Source organism: Puma concolor, chromosome C1 (genome assembly GCF_028749965.1).
Source record: "Puma concolor isolate L17-30 chromosome C1, mPumCon1.1.hap2, whole genome shotgun sequence".
Classification (NCBI taxonomy): domain Eukaryota; kingdom Metazoa; phylum Chordata; class Mammalia; order Carnivora; family Felidae; genus Puma; species Puma concolor.
The window spans coordinates 135,394,723-135,420,042 of NC_141674.1; the positions used below are offsets into that span (position 1 = coordinate 135,394,723).

The window sequence follows — 25,320 nt, forward strand, 5'->3', positions numbered from 1 at the left end:
TAAGCACGGTCTAGTGTCTGAGTCAGTATATAAAATCAGCATTGAAATTGTCCAGTATTCAGGGTGCCTGGGTGGCTCAATAGGTTGAGCATCAGACTCTTGATTTTGGCTCAGGTCATTATCCCAGGGTGGTATCAGTCAAGCCCCCTGTTGGGCTCCATACTGAGAATGGAGCCTGCTTAAGATTCTCTCTCTCTCTTTTTCTTCCCTTGTGTCTCTTCCTTTCTCTCCCTTGTGCATGCTCTCTCTCTTTCAAATTAAAAAAAAAAGAAGAAAGAAAAGAAATTGTCCTGTACACTTAAATATGAATATCATTTCATTCTCCAGCTAGGCTTCCCCTCCCCCCACATAAATCCCAAGAATTAATTTCTTAGAATCTTGCCATGCTGTTACCTCTGTGGTGGAATTGTCATGCCTGAAAACTCATTGTGTTGTTTTTTTAATTTTTGTTCTCTGATGTTCATATTCATCTATATGGCTCTTCTCATTTGATTTGGCTGTGGCCTGTTTTCTGTCACCAGGAGAGAACCCATTCCTATATTTAATATATAATATTTTCTCATGGAAAGCATATTTTTACTTCATAGTGCCCTTTGTCTGGATTATTGTCCTATGCCATTTTTTCTTTTTTTAGTAATTTCGCTTTCAAAATCAGCTCCTGCCTTAGCTCAGTAACCACTTACTTTATATACAAATTTATCAAAGTTTTGAACAGCTCTCAAGTAACAAAGTTTTACTGACACTGTATCAAGTCATAAAAGATGTCTGGATGATCTGAATCTTTACACCTTAAACTGCATCTGATTCCATTTAAAGAAAAAAATGTATCATTTGTCTTTATACACAGGATAGGTTTTTGCTATTTACATATATTTTCTCTTTCTTCTTTCCTTTTTTTTTCTGAATATGTAGTATTTCCATAACCTGTGAAACAAATATCTTTTTCAACTCTGGTTCACAAAAAGAAACCAGATAGGCTTACCACTGAAAGCAAATTACATCTGTGATAATATTACTCAATATTTGCAGAACAGAACTGAAGTTATCATCATCATCATCATCATCATCATCATCATCATCATCAACAAAGTTATTCATTAAGTAATTCAAAGCTATACTAAATGCTATAGAGTTTAAACAAAACATCCAGACTCAAACTATAGGAATACATTATCGACCTAGACACGTCAGATATATTACCAGCAAAATAAAAATATTAGGCCTATACATGAAAGGCAATGAAGATTTACATCATAGACAGATGAATGCATTAGAAGTAGAACACATGGATACATCTATTACTGAGAAAAGCAGTCGTGGAATTTCCATATGGCTGAATGACAGGGATATGACAGTTAACTGCCAGTTCTTTATCAACACTGAAAATGTAAAAATATGGTTAGATTTGACCATTTAAACTAGACAATTCAGTCTAAAAGTAAACGATTTTCACTGTATGAATTTTTACTTCTCTTTAAAAGGGTAGATAGCATAAATACGAATCATTGGTAGATATTGTCCACATACCCTTCTTTTTTGAACTGATCATTTATTTTGTATTTCTACAATATCTACGTGGGAATTAGGTGGTTAAAACAAAGCACTGCTGTTAAAATGTTCTGCATTCCCTCTTCCAGTTATTTCCAGATTTAATCGTGATTTGTGTTTCAAGCAAGTCACCTGAAGTTTCATAATTTAGCTTCTCAGGCTACAAGTTGGGGATTGAAAATATGACTTCTATTTACACTGAGCATGTGAAAAAAAGAGAGATATTAAATGACCAACAGTATATATATTAAGCCCAAACTTACCCCTTCTTCCCACTCTGACACAGGGAGTTACGTGCAAAGTTTTGCAAGCTCTAAAAGCGTGTGCTGGAGAGAGCAAAGCAGTATATACTACAGCCTCATGAAAGGAATCAGGCAGGAGGCTGAAAGAAATTTTAAAAACTTGATTTTTCTTTTCAATCAACTTTGGGTAAGGCATTCTTATTTCAGTAATTTAATAAGTGGTACAACAGGGCAATTCCTAATACAAGAAGTCGGATTGGAAAATATGAGTGGAGACAATTCAGTACTTTGTTATGTAATCCATGTGATGGTTGGAGAAGTGTTTTGGAATCTCTTGGGGTTAAGAGCCTGATATAACCTTATTTTGTCATTTCTTTCTTGATCTCCCTCCCTGGACACTTCAGAGTGGTAAGATGATCTTCCCTGCCACCAGCTTTGCCCTGAACGTCCTCCCAGACTCAAAGTGTCAGGAGGTCTCAGATGCTAACACAACTATCTATACCTGATGTCGATCTCTATGTAAAAGCTAACCAAAAAAGTGACAAGAAGCCTAGAAAGTTGTTTGTAATAGCATTTCCTTTAGCAACATTTCTGAAATGTTAGCTCTCCAGTATTTCCAAATAAAAAAAATAATAACAGCATGTGAGTGTAACATGGGAATACCATGAAAACAGCAGTTTGGCAGGAAAGGGGGATATTTCAAAATAAGATCCCCAGAAAGAAAAGTTCTGGCAGATGCACAATTCTGGATCATATTATCTAAAACACTGGATTCCGGAAAAATTTGAGGGTTTTCTTTTGTGGTTCTTATCCCTTAATAGAATGGTAGTGAATGTTCATCATCCAAACCGGGTTGATTCCTCCTCCCATTACTAAAGTTGAAAAAATAAATATACAAAGGGCACTCATTATAATCAGCTTTTTCATCTCTAGGGTGGTTTTAACACCATTAATGCTATGTTGGGTATAAAACTTAAAAAGCCTTCAGTCCTTGGGGGGAGCGTCGCATACATATACAGAAGTTGAATCACTATGTTGTACACCTTAACGTAATGTAAGATTGTGTGTCAACTGCACTCAAATAAATAATAATAATAATAATAATAATAATAATAATAAAATCCCTCGATTCTAACTATTCTTTGGTGTGAGCAGCTTTAACAGCAATTAAATCTCTCAGTGGGTTAAGAGTGGTGCTCAAAGCTAATGCCTTTGGCCTGCGTGTTGAGACTTAAATTGTATATTGTTATTGAAAATTCTTAGGCTTTCAAAAATATTCCTTTTGGGCTTGAAAGAAAAGATCACCCATCAATGGAAAAAAAGAGGAACGTATAAAGGAAATAAAAGTAAATTCTAAAATACCTGGAAAGCGAATCCCATTCAGGTTAACTTTTTGTGGAGATGAAAGTATGTAGAATTAAGAGCAATTCCTCTGTAAATGAGATTAAATGCTTTAGAATTTAAACTCATATCTCTTTAGTCTCTTTTCATTTTTGAATAAAAAGTTTAAATGGGAATGGAAAAAAAATGCTCATTGGCTTAACATAAATCTTTAAATTGCAGTAAAGTTCACCCTCAAAAAGTAGTTGAATCTCTGAGGAAAAAGAAAAGGCTGAATTCTATTTTTCATAAATGATGGATTATTGTACCACACTGTGTATTTTCCAGTAAAGTGTCCTTTTATTTGCACTGTGTGATTACAAGTTTCTAAAAGTATGTGTGGGGTCACTTGGGTGCTGTGGGAAAATGGAAGGAACACTGTTCTGTTAAAATCAGTAGTGAAATCAGAAGCAAACTATGTCCTGATTATCATAGGCATGTGTTTAAATTTTGCCTTCCTTAATTGGTGATGTTGTATTTACTTAAAATGAACAATTTGGCAAGTTTTTCTCCCTTGACAACAGAAAAGCGTAAACTGTTTTATAAGTTTGGCTGTTGAAATCAGATTTGTAAACCACAATATTCAAAGACTTTTACTGCTGTTTACAGGGACCCCATGATGGACTTGGCTTTATAACCATGTGCTTTTTACATTTTTAGTTCGTATTTATAGCGCTTTCAAGTTATTTGCTTAATAAAAAGTATGCTGTATATTATAGTCATCTATTGACTTTAACTTCTGCATTACTCTTCCTAGAACAAAATGAGTGGAATGAATGATAGCAGAGGCCTTGTAATTTGACTTGTCATCTGAGGATGATTATTTATGGCATCAGGAAATGGAAGTGGACGCTGTAGTCTGTCTCTAGGAAAGTCATTAGAGGCAACTTTGGAGAGTTTGGCTGTGTTAAAACCAGTGTGATCACACCCAAGACTGCTACTTTCTCAGTGTTTGTGAGAAGGAAACAAGATAAAGCATTTAAAAATATTATTTCATGTTCTTTGAAAAAACAATACACCTTACATATACATATATGAGCCAGATGTACATGGCTTTTCACATGTAGAGCCAGATGGTGGGATTAAAAACAAAACAAAACAAACAAAAAAGAGAAAACAATATGCATGTTTTACAGTTTATATGTGAAATATTTTGCATATATTTCATAGACATTTAATATATATTTTATATATAATATGAATGTAAATATATTAAATATATAAATATATATTCACATAATTATTTAAATGTTTGCATTAAGTGTTTCTATATAGTAGAATATGCATTTATTCATATATATCTGTTTAAATATATATTTATATATCATATATAAATATATAAAACATATAAAATATATAAATACATTTTATGTTTTTATATAATATATATTATATTTTAAATATTTTTATACTTTGTATATTTAAAACTACATATAACATAAACATATTATATATGTAAAATTAAGAATAGTATCGCCAGAGTACCTAAGGGATTCTGAAAGATATAACTCACCAAATAAACATTTTCATAATCTTGCATTTATACTCTATATACTTTCTAATCACATCATTTTAACTAGTTCTAAAAAGGCAGATAAAAATACCTCCTTTGATTCTGTATTTCTTGGCATTCTGTCATGGAAGGTGACAAGATTTTGAGGAGAGACTAGAAATAGAAAATATTACCTTTGATAACCTGTGAAAATTTGGATGGATTATGCCCTATTACTTCAAAGGCAGACTTGAGACCAAAACTACCCTGAGAAAGATTTTTTTTCTGAAGGGCGTTAAGTGTTTCTTCAGCCTCTGATACTAGAACCCAGACCATGGGGTTTTGAGACAGTTGTCAGTTGAAGCAGCATGTCTGACTGGTGGTCACTGCAGTGACTTGACCCAGATAAAAACTGATAAGATATCATGTAAAGATAGTATATTAAGATGCCCAGAATGACTTCCAATCATGCAATTTTGAGTTGGTTAATGCCTGATACTTATGGCCCTATAAAAACAATTATTGCTTATGTGGGTTCTAATGGCAATTGCTGTTTTTCCAAAATCATCTGAGGTCAATTCCTCCTCTAAGATCCCTTAGTCTTTTGTACTTCACACCATGCCATATGAGAATTACATAGGCCATATGCATTTTCATTCACAGCAGTTAATTCCAGCCCTGCCATGTATGTACTAGGTGGTCAGTTTGTGTTTCTTTATTTTTTCATCACCTAGCAGAATACCAGATAAAAATCTTATGAGACTTGTCCCATATCCAAACTTGACCTTGGACAAGTTACTTAACCTTTTTGCCTTAGCTTCCTTGTCTCTAAATGGGTAGAATTATTTTACATACTTCAAAAGTTCATTGTGAGAGTTGAGTCAACAAATATTCAGTGAACATTTACATTTACATGCTGAACAATGTTTGAGGTATTGGAGACCCATTAGTGAACAACATTTACAAAAGTAGATGAAAATTTCTGCCCACGTGGACTTTACATTACAGTAACATTAAGTTAAATCATGTTATATGCTTAGGAAAGTATCAAGCATGTAGTAAGATCTCAATACATTTTAGATATATTATTATTAACCCAATTGAATGATTGATTTATTCTAAAATATGATTTGAAAGGACAAGAGCCTCTATGTACCTAATAAAGTATCCCAAGTCCTCCCATTATGTCAACAATTGGGTTAAGACAATGAAGGGCCCAGTTAAGTTCTATTATCTTAAAGAGAAAATGAATCAGTCATTAATAATAAGATACCTTGAATGTACTTAGACTCTATGCTTAATGAAGGTCCAGAACTTAAGTGTTATGTTCATCATGAAGTTCACAGCCTTTTAGCACAGAGCCTGATGATCAGTAAACATTCAGCTAATATTTGTCTAGGAATGAATTTGATGCACACCTAACTTTGAAGATAGAGCTTAGAATAGGAAGCTGAGGATAGGGGATCAATGAAGACACTGAAGAAGGCTGAGACAAATTTGTTTCAGAATTTTACCTAGAACTGGTGGTAATTTCACATTAATAACAAAAATAAGAAATATTTACTTCAGAAAAAGAAATCACTTTGAGTCAACATAAAAAAGAAGATTGACAAAATTATTTGGACAGGCAGGACCGTTTAAAACACCTGAATTACCTACAATCATAATCGATTGAAATGAACAATTCGAAGAGTTTTCCCTTTAATGTAGATGAATTTTTCTTTGACTATAATTCTGTGTATAGATACAAATAGGTGGAATTATGCAGATAAAGGTCATCACATTAAATATAAGGAAATGAAAGTGAAAATAAATTGTGAATGTATAGAACTAACCACATTCTCATTGCACATTCAAGTGGCAACACAGCTAATATTTTCACACAGCCAAATTTTTACTCGTATGCAGTGTCTAAACAGAAGGGCTTGAGCTATTAATTCCAGCAGTTCCATAACTACTGCTTTCTATTCATATTTGAATAAAGTAATAATCATAAAGAAGAAATTTACTGAAAGCTTTTTTTTTTTATTTCTAGTGTTCAGACTGCATCATAGTGCTTCCGATACAAGCGACAAAAACCGAGTTAAAAGCAGATTAAAGAAGTTTATCACCCGAAGACCTTCTCTGAAAACTCTGCAAGAAAAGGGACTTATTAAAGGTATAGGCCTTTTTATGCTTTTACTGTAACAGTGATAAATGAATATGCCTCTGTGTCCATAGCTATTCAGCTCTAAAGAAATATTAGGATATTTTATTCTTTTTAGGTTGTTTATTGAATGCTCTGCTCTAACAGAGGGAAAAAAAACAGTTGTCCACAAAACTAGTCCTGAGAAAATAAAGGTTGCAGCACAGAACCATTGAAAACAATACTTAGTTTTGCCCTCAGCAGAGCTGGGCTCTGCACCAGGGGACAGAGAGAAGAAAATCCTAGCAGCACATCAGAATGACCCCATGTCATCATGGGCCTGGACAATCCAGGTGCACACCTACAGTCCCAGAATGCTTAATACCAGCAGCTCTTTTCACCCTTGGATGTGTCCTGATTTGGATAATAAGTTATCTGATCACCCTAATTATAGTCTGAAGTGAGCGTTAGGAAGAAAAGTCCAAGACAAACCGATGTCATGAAAATCTATGGATTTGGAGGCTGGAGAACTAAAAGCTCAGTCTAAACTGAGATAAGTAGGTACTTTTGCAAATATATCTAAAGTAAAGAACAAAATATTCTACACCATCCTAGCCACCACAATAGAAAAATGTAGAGTCTGGCATTTGACTAATTAGAATTCAAACCTGGGTTCTACCACTCACTGATATTGACATTGAACAAGTCATGACCTCTCTGATCATCAGATACCTCATCTGTTAAATGGGGATACTTGTACCCATCACTGAGCCAGGCATGGAGAAATAAATGAGATAATCCATGTAAAGCGTTTAATAGAGTTTCTGGAATTAAGTGTTCATAAATGTTCCTGTTATTAATGCTATTATTATTCACTACTGTTGTTATTACTGTCACGGTGCCAAGAGAGATGAAAAAGGATGGGTGGATACATAGAACCAGTGATGTAATAGATAGGGTATCCTAGCGGCCCATCAGAATAAACCCATGTCACCATGTGCTTGGACGGTCCAGGTGCACACCTATAGTCCTATAACTGGATATCACTTACAAATTACACAGTAAAATGTATTATTTTCCTAGCGAGACAACATATGCATTAAGGCCATTATTTTCCCTGCTTTTCCATTTCTTAGCTGATGGATGGATAGATTTTAAAAATTGACTGTAAGGGGAAATTTGAAAATGAACTAAAATAAACTCTGAGAACAAAATTAAAAGATGGATCTTCATGGGAGCCAAAAGGTGATTTAATTACACAATCATTTCTTAAGAACAGGGCAAAACAGATCTCAATATTTTCAGCAATAGTTAACATGAGAATTACTGAAATGGGTTGTAATAACTGTCTGTCCTATCAATTTCAGTCCATTTTTAAACAGGGGAACTTATCACAAGACGCATATGGCATTTTGAACCAATTGTAGACGGTAAAATTTTACGAAGCAAGAGTGGAAAATTCTTTGAATGTACCCATTTGGGGGTTGAACTAGCACCTACTCTAAACCAGGCTTACCTGAGACTTATACTCTGAAGATATCCTTTTCAGGGCCAATTACAGTATTGGGTCCTCTACAGGTTCAACTTCATATAATAATATATCAGTACCTTCACTTGTATCTTAGAATGCACCCCACAGATTATAATTTTCTTTGAGAGGATTCAGTTGGAGATTGCCTACCACTTTGAAGAAAATAGAAAACCAAATCAGTAGACCAAACAATCCCAATTTGGACATAAAGTGCAAATTTTCCTGACTGTGGCAAAACAAAAAGGGTTTTAATTCAGGGGCACGGTCTGGCCTCCATCAAAATGCTAAAGAATTAACAACTACCGTGCTCTAGCATTGGTCTCAGAAAGCGGCAGAACTGGATGCCTAATGCAGTTTTCATACTGATGTAATGGAACCACTGAACACACTCCGATGGGTACATTTCCTATCCTAGAGCTCCATTAAATTTCCACCATAGCTGACCAATGAGTCAGTATTCATTAGTAGGGCTATGGAAAATCTATGTGAAATTCTGATTTGATAAGCTTCCATTGTTGTCTTCAGTGGAATTTTCTTCCAAATACAGATCAAGTTATGCAAATATAATCACTTCTTGGGCTTGTTTCAGTTTTAACTGTGAATTTTTTAAAGCGCTTACTGAGATTTTTTTTTTCTTTTCACTAAGTGAAAAGCATTAAACCAATTTTTAAAAATACGGGCCCAGTCAAATTTAGTACTTTAAGTCTATTTTCTTAGCATATTTAAGACAAAGACTTAGAGAAAGCAATGAAATCAGTGTTTTTGATCAGTTATGAAAAATTACATAAAATAAATGAATGATTAATGGTTAAATGACTCCACGTAACTCTTTCAAAGAGAAGTAGTATTCAGAAAGAGAGATTATGGCCTTTAAAATTGTTCTCTGTGTATCTGCCCACAAGAATATGCATCAAATTCTTTCAACAGTCTAATCTTCTAGGTCTGGAATAAAGTCCTTCACGACAAGGTTCAGGAAAACTGTGATGATAGTTTGGATTTTAAAAGTGAGCTTCCTGGGGCGCCTGGGTGGCGCAGTCGGTTAAGCGTCCGACTTCAGCCAGGTCACGATCTCACGGTCCGTGAGTTCAAGCCCCACGTCAGGCTTTGGGCTGATGGCTCGGAGCCTGGAGCCTGTTTCCGATTCTGTGTCTCCCTCTCTCTCTGCCCCTCCCCCGTTCATGCTCTGTCTCTCTCTGTCCCAAAAATAAATAAACATTGAAAAAAAAATTTAAAAAAAAAAAAAAAATAAAAAAAAAAATAAATAAAAGTGAGCTTCCTGACACTTGGGAGGGACTTTGCAGGGCCACAGCCACTTTTCAAAGTGTTTTTACTCCTTTATGTAATGTTTCCAACAGGCTGAAAGGCCTGAGCTTTGAATGCAGCCAGCCTTTATTGAGCACCCAGGGTGGAGCAGGAAAGGCTATGCCTTCTTAACTGTCTAATGCCTAGCAGATCAACATCCCCAAAGCACTTTCTGTGAAAAGAGAATTGTCTCAATATCACACAGTCTGAACTCAGTCACAAACTCTTCCTTTAATATCTATTTTTTGGGACTCATGGAGACCTGGCCAAAATGTGCTTTCGTTGGCTAGAAGCTAGATCTGGAAACAGTCCCTTGATGGGGCAGCATTTTCTGATTTCTTTAGTATCACTAATGAGAAGGGTACATTAGAATGTCAAAAAGAGCTGGCAGATAATTATGGATGATGACTCAATGGAAAGAAATCTTAATAGCTCAGATGCGTATAGCAGTCACTATACCACTGCTGTGGCAGCTTCTGAAAAGCCTTCAATTTCTCCAAGTGCTTTCACATTTGCCAAGAAAATGGCAAGTACCTTTTAAATGTGTGAGTTTATTGCATTGAATGTCTTATCAGAAATAAAACTCAAATAAGTTTAATATGTAAATTATAGGCAAGAGGGTACATTTTAGGGTGGTATGTATGTTTGTAACATATTTTCTCCTTGGTTTTGAAACTGAAGTAAGAGCTCTTCAGTGTCAGCCAAACTACCTTATACAATCTTTCAAATAACAACACTGACATCCAAGAACAGAAAACACTTGCCAGTGCAATTTCTAGAAAGGATAACAATTGTTTGTTTTGGGGGGAACAACTAGTATTTCCTTATATCAAAATGATAGAATTAGAGAGGATTGTATGTTTCGAAAGTAGTTTCTTTCATCTTCATGTGGATAAAACCATAATGGATGGTATTAGTAGAAACTGAAAGTAATGTTGTACTACCTTATTTTGTAATCACTACATTATAAAGGAAACAACCTGTTTAAAGATTAAATAGTATGCTTCCAGGATTTATGATGAAAAGCAGTGCTCCCCTGCCTCATCTCGGTTTTGCTCCTTATGAGGCACTACTTGGCACTGTTTCTATCCGTTGTTCTCCTGGTGGTTGACTCCATAGCTTATGTTATTGTTATCTGGAATACAGGTTAGTTAGATTTTGTCAATATCTTCCTTATCTTTCATGACCTAATGTCTTGATTTATCAAGCTTAGATGTCATCTCAGGTTTCTTTTACAAATAGACTGAATTCAACTCAATTAAACCAGACCTCATCCACCTGGCCCTTTTCCCCCCCAAATACTCATGGTCAAATACAACAGGTGTGTGTCTCTCCAATAGCTTTCTCTGTAACATCCAATATACTTAAATCTCTACTTAGTGTTCCAGTAACCACAGAAAGCTGAGACTTAGTGCTACTGTTGACAAGACAAGAAGTTTAGTGCCTTTTCCCCACTCTCATCTCCTCTGTCTTTGCTACTGTGATTCTTACTTCTATATCATAAAAACTCATTATTGCACTGCTTTCTATAATTATGACTCATTTGTAGATTGATTCTGAAAGTTAAAAACCAAAAACATCATTCCTACTATTACGATTATGTAAGGTTGTTTCCTGTAACTCCAAGGACTAGACTTCATTCTCTGTTCTTACAATATCATGACCTCTGTGATTCTCAAATAATCCTCCTTGATCGTAGTGAAAAAGATTATCTTTTCTTTTACATTTGGAGGTTGCATTAGTACATTTACACTGTTTCATAATCACAACCAAGTCCTCCATGTTTTTCCTCATATTTTGATCTAAATGTGAAGAAAATCAGGTACCTGCATTTACTTTATATTGATCATGTAAATATTATGGAATCGCTGACCAAGTCATGTGCCAGATAGGATTAACATGTCCTTGAGTTCAATGTGATCACTTAATGGACCACACAAATTATAATGTGCTTTTTTTTTAAGTTTTTATTTTTATTTCAGTCAACATACAGTGTTACATTAGTTTCAGGTGTACAATATGGTAATTCAGCCCTTCCGTACATCACCCTATCCTCATCATAAGTGCACTCCTTAATCCCCATCACCCATTTAACCCATTTCCCCATCCACCTCTTCTCTGGTAACTACTGGTCTGTCCTCTATGGTTAAGAGTCTATCTCTTGGTTTGTCTCTCTTTCTCTGTTTTTTATAATGTTCTTATTTTTTAAGCTCATGCTTCATCATTTGCTTACAAGCATGCTATATTTTAGTCTGATACATTTTTTAAATGTTGATTTATTTTTGAGAGAGAGAGATTGAGAGAGAGTCAGCAAGTGGAGAAAGAAGCAGAGAGAGAGAGAAAGGGAGACACAGAATCCAAAGCAGGCTCCAGACTCTGAGCTGTCAGCACAGAGCCGGATGTGGGGCTCAAACTCATGAACCACAAGATGATCATGACCTGAGCTGAAGTCGGATGCTAAATCGACTGAGCCACCCAGGCACCCCTAGTTTGATACATTAAAAAAATGTTTATTTATTTTGAGATAGAGAAAGAGAGCATAACTGGTGGAGGGGGAGAGAGAAAGAATGTCAAGCAGACTTCACACTGTCATCGCAGAGCTCCATGCATAGCTCCATCTCACCAACAGTGAGATCATGACCTGAGCCGAAATCAAGAGTTGGATGCTTAACAGACTGAGCCACCCAGGCGCCCTTAGTTTGATACTTTTTCAATTGTGCTTTTCTTGTACAGATTCCTCCCCCCTCCTCTACCACAGAGCTTTTTTCTTGCCTCTGGGCCTTTATGTCATCAAGGACTTTAATCTTCTCAGTTAAACAGTCTGTGTTCAACTCCCTAGACTCCCTAGAGTCCCTAGAATGTGACTCCCTGTTTTTGTTTTTGTTTTGTTTTGTTTTGTTTTTCCCAGAATATGTTCTCAACTCCTTCTATCACCTCACCACACTTGGATTGATTGTTTTCCAGGCTTTACCTGGAATCAGCCCGTGATTCTCTTTTGCTGAACTTCTGAATTGTATTCACTGCCTTCTGAATCCATACCTTCTCTTTCTTGCTTTAATTCCTTCTATTACTATGTAACAGCCTCCAGTAACTCATTTAGAAAACATGAGACCTTGATTGTCTAAAAATATCTTCAGTATGCCCACACTTGATCAATAGTGTAGTTGGGCATAAAATTCCATTGCTTCTAGAATACAGAGTTGTAGTTTCCATTCTTACTCCTGTTACTTTGAATATTTTTTCTTTCAGAATCATTGGTTTTTTGTCTTTATTTTGAGATTCTGTAATCAAGATAATGTATATGGTTGGCAGAATTTAAAAACATTTACTCTGCTTAGCACTCAAAGAATTAAGATTCTCTTCAGCTCTGAATTTTTTTCTCTCTATTACTATGTTGATAAGTCAGTCCCTCCCATCAGTTTTCTCTGGTTCTTCTTCTAGGATCCTTATGATGTGAGCATTTAGATCACCAGGATTTATTTTTCCCATATTCTGAAAGAATTCTCAATTTTATCCCTTTGTCTTTATTGATTTAACTTTAGCAATTATATTTTCAATTTGTTGGAGTCTTTCTTATTCTCCATTCTTTTTCTTTTCTTTTCTTTTCTTTTCTTTTCTTTTCTTTTCTTTTCTTTTTTTTTTTTTTTTTTTTTTTTGAATATCCCACCTTTACTCTCGTACCTAATAATGAGGATGGCCTGTGGCAGTTAGGCAGTTAGCACTCAATAAATATTAATTAATTGAATAAGTGAGAAAATAGAAAATAGAGGATACTTTTCTAACTTATCCAAGGATATAAATTAAAATGTGTTGTTGTCATTTGGACTTTTTAAAATTTTTTATTTTAAAATGTTGTCTCATGTTCTTTAAATTATCAGTTTTACATGGATATATTTCACTCATTCTACTTCTATCACATTAGTGACTTAGCTCAAATGTCTGGTGGGCAAAGGATGTTCATTCTTATTACTAAATGAGGCTCCATAGACTAGCTAAAATTCTATGTACATGGTTAGAGCTTGTTAATGATACAGTTTTGCTATAGGGTAATGTGTAGGGACTGTCACATTTGTGTCAAACATGAAATATTTCCAAAAGTTCCAGAATGCCTTATATACTCTTGATAAACTTAATCAATCAATATTTTTTATTATGATAGAAAAATTTCCACTCCATTTTACAATTCAGAAAATTGAGTTTATTTGAAAGTACAGCAGCTTTAGGTTTGTAGCTGGATTCTGCTTTTTGCCAGCTAGATAACTTAATATTTGGTTACTGACTCTTTCACCTATGCAATTTACATCATAAAATTTAAATGAAATATGGAAGAACTTCACACCGTGCCCAGCTTATCTTAATTACTTAGCAACTTTCTTCCTTCCATCTTTCTGTCCTTCTTTTTATCTTTCTTTTCTTCCCTTTTGGCCCTCTTCTTTTTCTTTATTACTTAGGCTGATGGAGCAAATTATGGTCAAGATGGCCTTGGAAACCATTTTCTCAGGCATTCCTTTAAAATTTGGGAAATCAATCCTGGCAATTGACAAGGAAAGGCAGTAGTAACTTGCTTACTTCAAGGGAAGAGTGTAGATAATTTATGGTTGGCTCATATTTATCTTTTTTGTAATTTTCATCATGATACTCTTTATACATAAATGGCCATGAGCTCATTTTCTTTTCTAGCTACACCAACTTATACAGTGTCATCTAATTGCTGGAACATTTAGGTAATTACCCACACAGGCACAACTAATTGTTTAAGGTTTCTGTCACATGAGAAAATAACGTCTTTGAAATTATAGTACTTTAATAAAATATGTCAATTATATTGAGAAGTAAAGAAAGATTTGCCATTCACATTTCAGATTCAAGCTATAAGCACTAAAATTTCAACAGTAATCTTTATGAATAGCAAAATCATTGAGTTAAAAGGAAACTATTTTAAAAATAATTTGTTAGAACTGATGTATGACAGAGTAACCTACCTGTCACATTGTTAATTTAAGCAAAACATTTATGAGCAACACCACAGTATACCTTTGGGTAGAGACATGCTCCAATTCTGCCACTTTATCAGTGTTAGTCTGAGAGTAATTGTATTTGAATTTATATACCAGGGCACAGGTCTATCATTTTGGGCCTGAAATACTCTCACAACTTCCACAATATGCACTAATGTGCTTAAAAATATCTTGTAAATCTTCTTTTCTTTAAACTTCTTTATGGTTCATAATTGAACTATGATCCTTACGTGTGAGCTATGTCATGATTTAATATTAAACAAAATTAATAGCCAACCTTAAGCTTCTTTATCTTGGCCTACAAGCTTCCTGGTTCCTTTGCATTTATAGTTCCCAGGCAGTTTCTGTTATTTAAAGGCTCTTGGGAGCAAATGTGTTGGTAATAGAGTAGCACATAGCTAGCTTTTGTTCAATAATAAAATGCAGGTCACCATGAGAGATGGCAAATGTTGAGAAAAAAGTGCACCTGGGTAACAGGTTAAGCCCATGTCTTTTAAAAGCCTGTTATTCAGAGAGGAAATGATCCCAGTCTTAGGAGATATTAAAAGCAGAATAACTTGGGAGCAACAAGAGAAAAATGAGGTCCAGAAATGGGAGTGAATTAGGTAAGGGGAAAAAGAATGAGCCAGAATAATAAGTTGGTTAGTCTGTGGTTCAAGAACTTCCTTTCTCATGGAGAGAGACCTTTTACACAGGCAAGAGAGTATAATATTTGAGATGATGACTTATATATACCTGATTTTTAATATCCACAAAATGGTTTTACCAAAAATGTTCTGGTATAACCTACTATATTTTATGTATTTGTATATAATAATAATTATAATAATTCTCTTTTTCCCTTTCTTTAAATTACATTTCTTTCCCTTTGAGTCAAGCCTTCAAAATCTTTCCCATTTTTTAAGTAAAAGAAAATGCCAGATAGTATCAGGCTTCAGCCCTAAAACGGACTGGATGTCTAATAATAGCCATGCTAAGTGCTGGGAATATAAGATGAATTTGACCCATTTGATTCAAAACCAGCATTTTGTTTTTAGCCAATGGTCTCTAAACCCATATTAATTCTTGCCATGGCAGTAGATGCTGGTTTTATTTATTCGAGCGACTATCGATCCTTAAAAGATGGCCCAGAGTTTTGGCATACCCTATGGGTTCAGTCTAATCCTGGGGCCAGGATGAAATATTGTCTTTAAGCCTTCCATTTTGAAGACTGACGAGTTTCCATAAAATAAGAAGAAATAGAGCATGAGCACCAATAATGGTACAGTAACAAATACACACAGGTTTTCTTTCATGAGGTGGATCTATACCATGCTTTATACATACTCTGTGCTCTAACTCAAATGTGTGTGTGTGTGTGTGTGTGTGTGTGTGTGTGTGTGTAGATTGTAAAAAAAGATACAAAATCTCCCCTTCCGCCCCTGACATTGCACCAGCCAAAATTTCTATGCTCTTGGAAGCATAGCCTCAACTAGTTGCACATGGCCAAAGTCAAGCTAATGTGATATTTCCTTCTTGTGCCAGGAGGCTGCTGCCCTCTGGAGAGGTGGTGCATGACCATTCGGTCCTCTGATCACATCCTAAATCTTCCCTCCATGAAACCACCTAAAGAGAAGAAAAAGATGCAGGGCATCTGTGTTCATAAGAATTCCCCTTTCTTAAAGGTTAGCATTTATTATTGATACCCTGCTGTTCTCCAGCAGGTGTTCTCATACCACAAAGTTCCCTCATGACTCCTAAACCCAGCTTCCCAGGCAGGGGAAGATTCTTCAGCTTAGTTCTTGTTAGCTTTACAGGGCCTCTATAGACCCTACAAACTGTATCCAAAGCCAATGCTGGCTAGTCACTTTCCCCTTTGTAGTTTTATAATTCTCCTGCTCACACAAAGTACTAGCTGGTGATTTCATTTTGTGGTGAGGTTGATAATTGAGGGAGAAGAAAACAGAATTTCTTTCTGACCTAAAGATTGATAATTTGAACAAACGTGTGAATAAATGCTTCCCAGGCAGGGAGATGAATTGAATTTTCCATGGTGCTTGAGAAAGGAGGTCCCACTCTTCACTCATGGTACAATGGGGATTTGAGTCCACATTATGTGTGCATTGAATGTGTCTCTAAGGATAGAATCTATCAGAGCTCTCACAACCAGTATCTCCTTATCGGGGTCCACATTCAGCAGATGTGTGGACTGTTACAAGCACAGGAAATATTCATATCAACAACTCACTTTGACATATCCTAAGATTAAGATAGTGCCCTTTTATTTCCTTTAGTATCACTGACAGTTGGGCCTGCAAATCTTTCCTCTCAAATTCATGTCTATTATAAATCAACAATATTCTACAAATTCCCAAGAGAAAGAAAAAAATGTATCATGTTATTGGGGGGATGGTAAATTTTGTTCAATATAGAACTTTCACTCTTGACTTGTTACCCTACCTGATTAGCAACATTAAAATGTAACCATCCTCTGTAAAATTCAGTCATCAGAAAAATAACCCAGTGTTGCAAAAGTGCTATTCCAGCATTTTCTATTTTTCATTATGGGAAGGAGACAAGAGACCATATCAGAATTTGGATAATTGTAATTGGTGGTCTGTCAGTGTTAGTCAAATTGCAATATGGAGAGGTATGTCTCCCAACTTTTCTTTGAAATTGACTGTATTGCTGTAAGTGTGTTTTATCAAAGCATTTTCTGGGGCAACAGATCTGAAAACATAAACTTTATGTAGCATTGTTCCTCCTTAGATATTTCCCTTTAATATGTCCTTTCTTTTTGAAGATAAAATAAAAGTACATAAAAGAGTTCTGGGAATAGGCAGCTATATGTCATAAACACCCTTCACTCCCCCTCGCCCAAGGCCCCCAGCCCCAGAAATTTGGAAATGATTTGATCGAAGTGATGACTGCCTTGATCTTGTTTGAATACTCCTTCTTCATTGTCTTCTTCTCTCTATGGGAGGCAACAATCCTGTCATGGAGTCACTCGTGGGAGAGAAAGAGGTATTTCAAGCAACCATATTTTCCAAACACAAAATTGAGACACATGGCCTGACAATGACATAATATTTGAAGTAGGGACTGTGTGCAAAGATCCAGAACATATGGTTGAAAGGGTTTTCTTATAAAAAGCAACTATTAAGACACTCTCTAGATTCTTATTCACAAAAGCCGCATTCTTCAGCCCTCTTTATTCTCATTTAGAAATATTACCCACAAATCAGAAGACCGACCCGTTTTCCTTCAAACATGTTGCTTTGCCAGTACGAGGAACTCCCTGTTGACTGGAAAGTTAAATGCACAGCCATCAAGGAAGCAATGCAAACCAGACTGCCAAACATATTATGAATATGTTGCTTTTCTTTAAAATGCTGGTTGGTTTTTCATACTGGAGTATTGACTAACTGTCTGTGTTTGATGTATGGTTTACCAGCCTGATGTCGACTTATGGTTAGAGCTTAACTTGTTAGTTCTGCTTTTGCAGCCAATTCAGAATAACTACAGATGCCTCGAGATATGAAAATTGACTGCTCAAATGGACTCAGTGTGGGAGTTTCATTGGTTTTAAATTGATAACAGCTGAAAGAGTGAATGATTATAGTGTACATGGGCATAGGACACAGCTCTTTCATAGGAGCTCTTGTGAACACACTCCCTTAGTGTGGGAATTTTTTCTTTCTTTTTATATCACAGTTATTTCTGAGCAACCTTGGGTTAAATTTTAAAATTGCACAGGCATATGCAGAAGCCTTCTGAAGAAATAATTCCTGAGAAACAGATAAATTTTGATGACGTGGGTTTCTATTCTGGAGGGAACATTTAAAGTTAAGTAGCATTCCATAAGGTGGTAATTGTGTCTATTTCCCAGGCATCTGAGTTAAATAAGCTGTAGAGGAAGCGTAAACTGTCATAATAGAAGGGTTGGAGTGTTGTGTACATCTCATTCTTCAACTCATACAAACTGAAGCTCCAAAGTGCCTTATCACAGATAAGTCAAACAAAGCCTCTTCTTTGCTTTCTTATTCTCCTGGGAGCAGTTATTATTGTTTTCATTATTCAAAAAGATGATCTGAACACTTTCTTCTCACACAGGAGAAAAAAAAAAGAAAAAGAACACAAAAGAGAAATGAGGAAACTTTTCTCCCCTCCTCCAATCAGCAACACTTATATAAAAAGGTTTTATGAAAATGCACTTTCACGATTTAATAGTAGCTTAGGGGAAAAGCCCAGTAAAGAAAAGAATTCAGAGAAACTTAAAGAAGTTTGTAAGAAAGAAATATCTGTTTATACATGCCTTCTTCAACTCATATTTTTCCAAGAGTTCAGTGTCCTTACTATTTAACACTAGGACCTAACTCCATTTCATTTTCAATTGTTTTGAGCATTTTACCTTTGATATCCCATTAAAAATGTTAGAGCCATTTCATATAGCTAACTGATAGAAAACATCAATCTATAATAATAAGATTAAGTTGGGGCTTGTTGAAGATACATAAAACCACATATTATGTACATATTTCACATATTTATTTTTAAAAGGAAAAAAAAAAACTGAAACATTGTGCCCAGTTAGCCTATCCCAAACATGTGACAAATACCTAATTGCTAATGAATTGACATAAATAGTGACATAAAGTGTCACATAAAGTGACAAAATTGCTAATAACAATTTGTGGAATAAGAATTTTATTTCACAATAACACTGACAATGCGTACATTCAGCCGTGCAAGACAATCAAAATACAAAAGATGCCCTGATAGATAGTAAAATAAAATGCAAAGGATGCCCTCATAGATAGTAAAACAAAATAAATCACATATATATATATGGGGAATTTTTATAAGAAAGTGGGTTATATGTTTATTGCTCAAATTTTGCCCCAGATTATAAGTTGTGTACTTAATCTAAATTACTAAATCTTAAAATTACCCAATTTGATGCCTTTCTGAGTTACATATGGCCATTGAATCATGCTTCGTGTTGTGACGGAGAACTTGTGTGGCTAGCCATCTAAGAGGCTGCTACAAGGACTGACATTTTCATAATCCAGTTCTGTTAGAAATGTAAGAGCAAAAGAGAGAAATTTTCATGCTCTTTCAACACTTGTTGAGCTCCAATTTTTTAATGATTTTCTTATCTACCCATATTAGACAGGAGGGAGATTTTAGAGGAGATGTCATCCAAGTTAAACACATGTGAGGGTCATTAACTTGAATATATCACTCCTAACTTGTCCCTTTGAACTTAGAACTCAGACTCATAGGAGGAAAGGCAAAGATGGAGGCGGAAAAGGGCTGGCCTCAGTTAACCTCGCAGTGAAGGAATCTATCATGCGACGAGAGGCTGAGAACTAAGAAAGCAGATGGGCTGAAAATGATATCTTGAGGATATCTTTATATCTTGAGATTCCAAAAATCTAGATTTCAGAAAGGCTGTCCCTCCCCCAGACTTTATCATCATTTGTACTGCCTCATACATTTCATTTCCTGAACAGTAAAATACTGTGTTTACCTCTTTTGTGATTTCACATTTCAGATTCAGTGGGGCCTTGAGCATGTGACAATTTCAATCTTAAAAAAATTAATTAGCATAGGAGAACATTCAATATTATGTAAAGAATTTGACAGGACCTCACTTAATGTTTTTAGAAGCAATTAATATGTCAAAAAAGGAAGTGAGAGCCTGTTTTGGCTATAAATATGTTTACATAATTACCGGTTGGAGAAGTCAAACATTTTAGGGAGGAAAAAAAGTAAGGTTAGGCCCTCTTTTCATCAAAACCAGAATTCCCGATGATGTCAGATATCTCAAATCCCCTATCATAAGTTTCCTTTATTCATGTACACACTTGCGTGCATGACCTTTAACCAGAAAGATCACATATTTATAGTATGAATGAATCATCTTGAAGAAAAGGAATATTGATTAGAAATACACTGTTAATCACACACAAGGAGAGGCAATCACATCTGTGTCTGAAGTTATGTTCAACTCAAGAGACCTCAGGAATATGGAGAAGGTATTTCAGTAGTGGCTATGCAGTAGAGGAATATAAGTATTCCAAAGGTGACAGTTCAGCGCCACATAGTAGGCACTACGTTCATAGGCATGCCTGTCTCATACTATAGCATGGAGGACGGAATAGGAAGCAGAAGCCCTGGCCAGGGATCTGTGGCTTCAGAAAGGACTGATGAGTAGGAGGTGGATAGTAGGGAAAACAGGGACCACAATCCTTGTCCAGTACCAAAAGTGGGGGCATAAATATCCTATCCAAAGAAAGTTGGGGATATGGGACACTCATTGTATCTGAGGAATTTTGGAGATGGTGTTAAGTACTTTTGAGGAAAGTTTTAGTGGGAAGCACTTCCCTGTGATAACCCAAAGCCATCTGTTCCTACAATTAGTTAGCATAGTATGAACACTACCAAAAGCCCAAAGGAAACTTTTGTCTCCCAGATGCAATTCTCTCAGTCAAGAGTCTGAGAGGCTGGCACGGATACGTGTATTGAGCGTCACTCTCACGTACTGAGCTGGATCATAGACACTCATCTGAGATCTGCTAGAAGGAGTCTGTGCTAATCGATTTGGCATACGATCTGGAGACTGGAAGTGGTCGAAGCAACCTCTGCTAGAGAAGGTTCCCAGCCTGTTGCCCCCATTATCACCAGCCTAGAATCCTAGACTCCAGGAATATCTAATAAGAAATGCAGCTCATTCTTGGGAAAAAGAGATACTTGAGCACAAAACTGTACTTAGTTTTATATATGTCTAAATATATAAAGAATGCTTGAAATAATGAAGTATATGAAAGAGCATTTTCTTCATTGGGTGTGGATACATATGGTGTGAAGTGATAAGGTGGTGGTGACAAGCTCTTCGCCACTATTTGAAAGAGCTATATGTATTCTGTTTTACTCAGGGAAACAATGTATTGCAGTCATTAAACCATAAAGATCGCTGAATTTTGAAGTAGATTTGAAGTCTAGTCTTGGCTCTGCTATTACTAGCTTGGAGGGTTTGGACAAGGCAATGAAATTTTCTGTCCGAATACTCTCCGGATAATATCTCCTATGACTATCGATACTACACAAAGAGCAATTAGCATAGCGTATTTCTACTCTAGTCCTAATTCTACTCTTTCTATGGTATGGCATATTGTGAGCACTTCTTCTCCTGATTGTAGAGCAGGTATTCTGAAAATTGCGAAACAGACAAATTAGGGTGAGAGTTTTGTGGCATTACATTAATAAAGCCAACTTTTTGAGCATTCTCTGTGCCTCACATTGTGCTTGTAGCTTGACATGCACTATCCAGTAACAAGGATGAAGAACAACTATGCTGATTTTTTAAAAATTTTTTAATGTTTATTTTTGAGAGAGAGAGAAAAAGAGAGAGAGAGAGAGAGAGAGAGAGGGAGAGAGAGAGAACGTGAGCAGGTGAGGGGCAGAGAGATGAGAGACACAGAATCTGAAGCAGGCTCCAGGCTCTGAACCGTCAGCACAGAGCCTGACGTGGGGCTCAAACCCACAAACTGTGAGATCATGACCTGAACGAAGTTGTACGCTTAACCAACTGAGCCACCCAGGTGAACCTATGCTGATATTTCTTCATGCTTTGATTATTATTTATATCACCTACTCGCATATTCTTTAAATCACAATGTCCTAAGAGGATACAAAGATATGTAAAGAAGAGTTTCCCAAGAAATGAGTAAGGGAGATAAAGGCACAACAAATATGGCATAATATATCAAGTGTCGAATGCTTTAGGGACAGTCAGGTCATGGATTTGGGGAAATTACAAATGGGAAAAGCGTGAGAAAGATTAATGTTTCCTTTATTCTGTGGTCTTTAAACTGAGTCTTAGAGTATTTGGACATGTGGAGAGCTGGGTGAGACATTCAAGTGCACAATTGTAGGAAAACATTGGAATGGGTGCTTGTATGAAATGCAGCAGGTTGGATGAGAAGCATCTGTGGCAGGTATTTTGTGCATTGCCAGAGTAAGGAGTCTGTATTTTATAGGAAACTTTATTATTTACTTAGTAGCCATTATTCATTTTTATTTATTTGGCATACATTTATTGAGGACCTATCGTGGAAAACAATGGGCTGATACTGGGCCCAGAAAGATGTGTAAGATGCGATTCCTTCCTTCAAAGTTAAACACTCTAGAAGCACCTGGATGGCTCAGTCAGTTAAGCGACCGACTCTTGATTTTGGCTCACATCATGATCTCAAGATTTGTGAGATCGAGCCCTGTGTCAAGTGCAGAGCCTGCTTGGGATTCTCTCTCTCCCTCTCTCCCTGCCCCTCTCCCACTCATGCTCTCTCTCTCAAAATAAATAACATTTAAAAAAAACCACCAAAGTTAGACACTCTAGCACTGCTAAGAAAGAAATATTCTACATCAAAAAAAGTATTTCCATAAGCTGCAAATTTGTCCCCACTTTAGAAGATCAATGAATGGATATATTATGACATTAATGGTTTTCATCTAATTTTACTTAATTCCTATATAACCACATTGGGTCACGCCCCAGCAGCCTGCAGATATGAATGAAATAACACAGATATTAAAGCACAAATATCATAATTCGTGACTCCCACCTGTATAACCATAGCAACTTGGGCTTTATCTCTCTCCAAGGTCTCCTTGGCTATTTCTGGAAGCACCTAGAGTATATTGCATTTGACACCCCATTACCTTACAAACTATCCAAGGAAGGCACCTCACCACAGCCATGCAGCCAGTATCTTCTGAGAGATGGCAGCCTCACTGCTTCAGTATCGTCCAAGAGCTGGCAAATCTATAAAACCTTCTACATGTCAAACAGTAGTCCTAACCTTCTGGTTCCCATGCATTTTTAGATTCACTCTGTCTCCAGAGCAAATGAGGAGACTGCTCTTCTCGGCCACCTGTGAGTTTTCCCTGATGTTTTAGGACCTGAAGCAACAGCTCTTAGGCTAAAATCTTACAAAGTGAGAAAATGGCTTCTTTCCATTCCGTGTGAGGTCCTTTCCTCAATAGAAGTCACATCTACTCCCCAGGACTTAGCTGGGATACATGCAAAATTGTGTCATCTCTCAGAACTCCCAATGACCCCCACAAAGTCAAAATTTCTCTTAAGTCACTGTCTTTTGGTACCTACTAATATCGATTGATACTTTAATTTGGTCATCTGGGTTTTGCCAATTCAGTAGGCAGACTGAGATACTCCATTCCACCCTTATGGACACTCCTTCCCTGCAGAGGAAGGTCCAGCTAGCCGGAAAAGTAATACAAATAAAGAGTATGCAACAAACCCAGAAAATGTGCAGTCTACAAAGTGCATCACAATGAGATACCTATTTTTTCAAATCTGTGGACAGCTTCAGGACGGGATTAGGTGTTTTAGAAGTGTTATTGCATAGTCACTTTCTAAAGTAAGGGCTGAAAAAAAACAATAAAGTAAGGGCTAAAAAAGAGAAACACACTGTATTTGACTGGAAGCCCAAAAGAGACAAAATGTTTCGGAAACATGTGCATCATGGCCTACTAATTTAGGCTCATAACCCCTTCTCTCCAATTACATTCCTGGAAATGTTTTTCAATTTCTTTGCATAGAATAACCAGAGGACCACAGTGTTCAGAGCAGTCCATGGGGAACAGGCAGACTTGCACAGAACTTACACCACACCTCCACGGAGCTAGCCAACATTGCCACAGAACCACATGATTCCCTGGCTCTTAATATGGTTTATTATAAAATCCTTTACCTGCCTCAAAGCACTTTTCATCAAAGCTGCTTTTAAGCTGAGGCTGAGGACCAAAGAATGCCTTTAACAGAATCCTGAAATAGCTTTTAACCCGAGGCTGAGAAGAGAAAGTGCTTTTAACCTAAAGTGCTTTCCTCTTAGGTACTTGAGCGTGTACCTAGCACTCAGCATTAGTAGCTGTGAGAACACCCTTAAGACCTAAATGAAAGAGACTCCATTATAGATATTCAAACCTGTTATATTAATATATTACAAGTAATATTTGAAATCATTAAGCAGTTTTACTCCAACTAAATTTGAATCTTTTCTTATTGAACTATGCATTCATGCAAATAAATTGAAGTCTTACCACCTGGGATTCTAACAAATCTACGCTGATATTAGGAAAAGTACAGTGTTCTTCCTACATTTGACTTTAATTCACAGTGAGTCAAAATTGCCACACCTTCTCTACCATAAAAGAATCTTTCAACTTGTATCAGTCACTGAATGATATTTCCAGCTTCAGTCCATATTTGTTGGGCTGAAAGGTAAATTAAATCCTTTAAAATAAATTCAATCAATTATCTGACTAAATTTTAAGTATCAAATTTTCTCCCCAGACTTGTCACTCAAACAGAAATAAATGTACTGATTTCAGAATACACATGATCCCTGACTTACAATGGTTCAACTTAAGGGGGGTCTGGATGGCTCAGTCGGTTGAGCATCCGACTTTAGCTCAGGTCATGATCTCGCAGTCCGTGAGTTCGAGCCCCGCATGAGGCTCTGTGCTGGCAGCTCAGAGCCTGGAGCCTGTTTCGGATTCTGTCTCCCTCTCTCTCTGCCTCTTGTCCTCTCATGCTGTCTCTCTCTCTCTCTGTCAAAAATAAATAAACATTAAAAAAAACTTAAAAACCCACAATGGTTCAACTTAAGATTTTC

General features: G+C 36.2%; 1 protein-coding gene across 3 annotated transcripts in view; it reads left to right on the forward strand.

The window, feature by feature from the left end:
- Positions 1-25,320, forward strand: part of ARHGAP15 (Rho GTPase activating protein 15) — a 617,790-nt gene that overhangs the window by 349,737 nt on the left and 242,733 nt on the right. For all 3 annotated transcript variants that reach the window (XM_086718493.1, XM_086718494.1, XM_025912351.2), the window contains one exon: positions 6,698-6,820. In XM_086718493.1, coding sequence (XP_086574619.1) covers positions 6,698-6,820 — 123 coding nt within the window. The remainder of the gene's footprint in view (positions 1-6,697; positions 6,821-25,320) is intronic.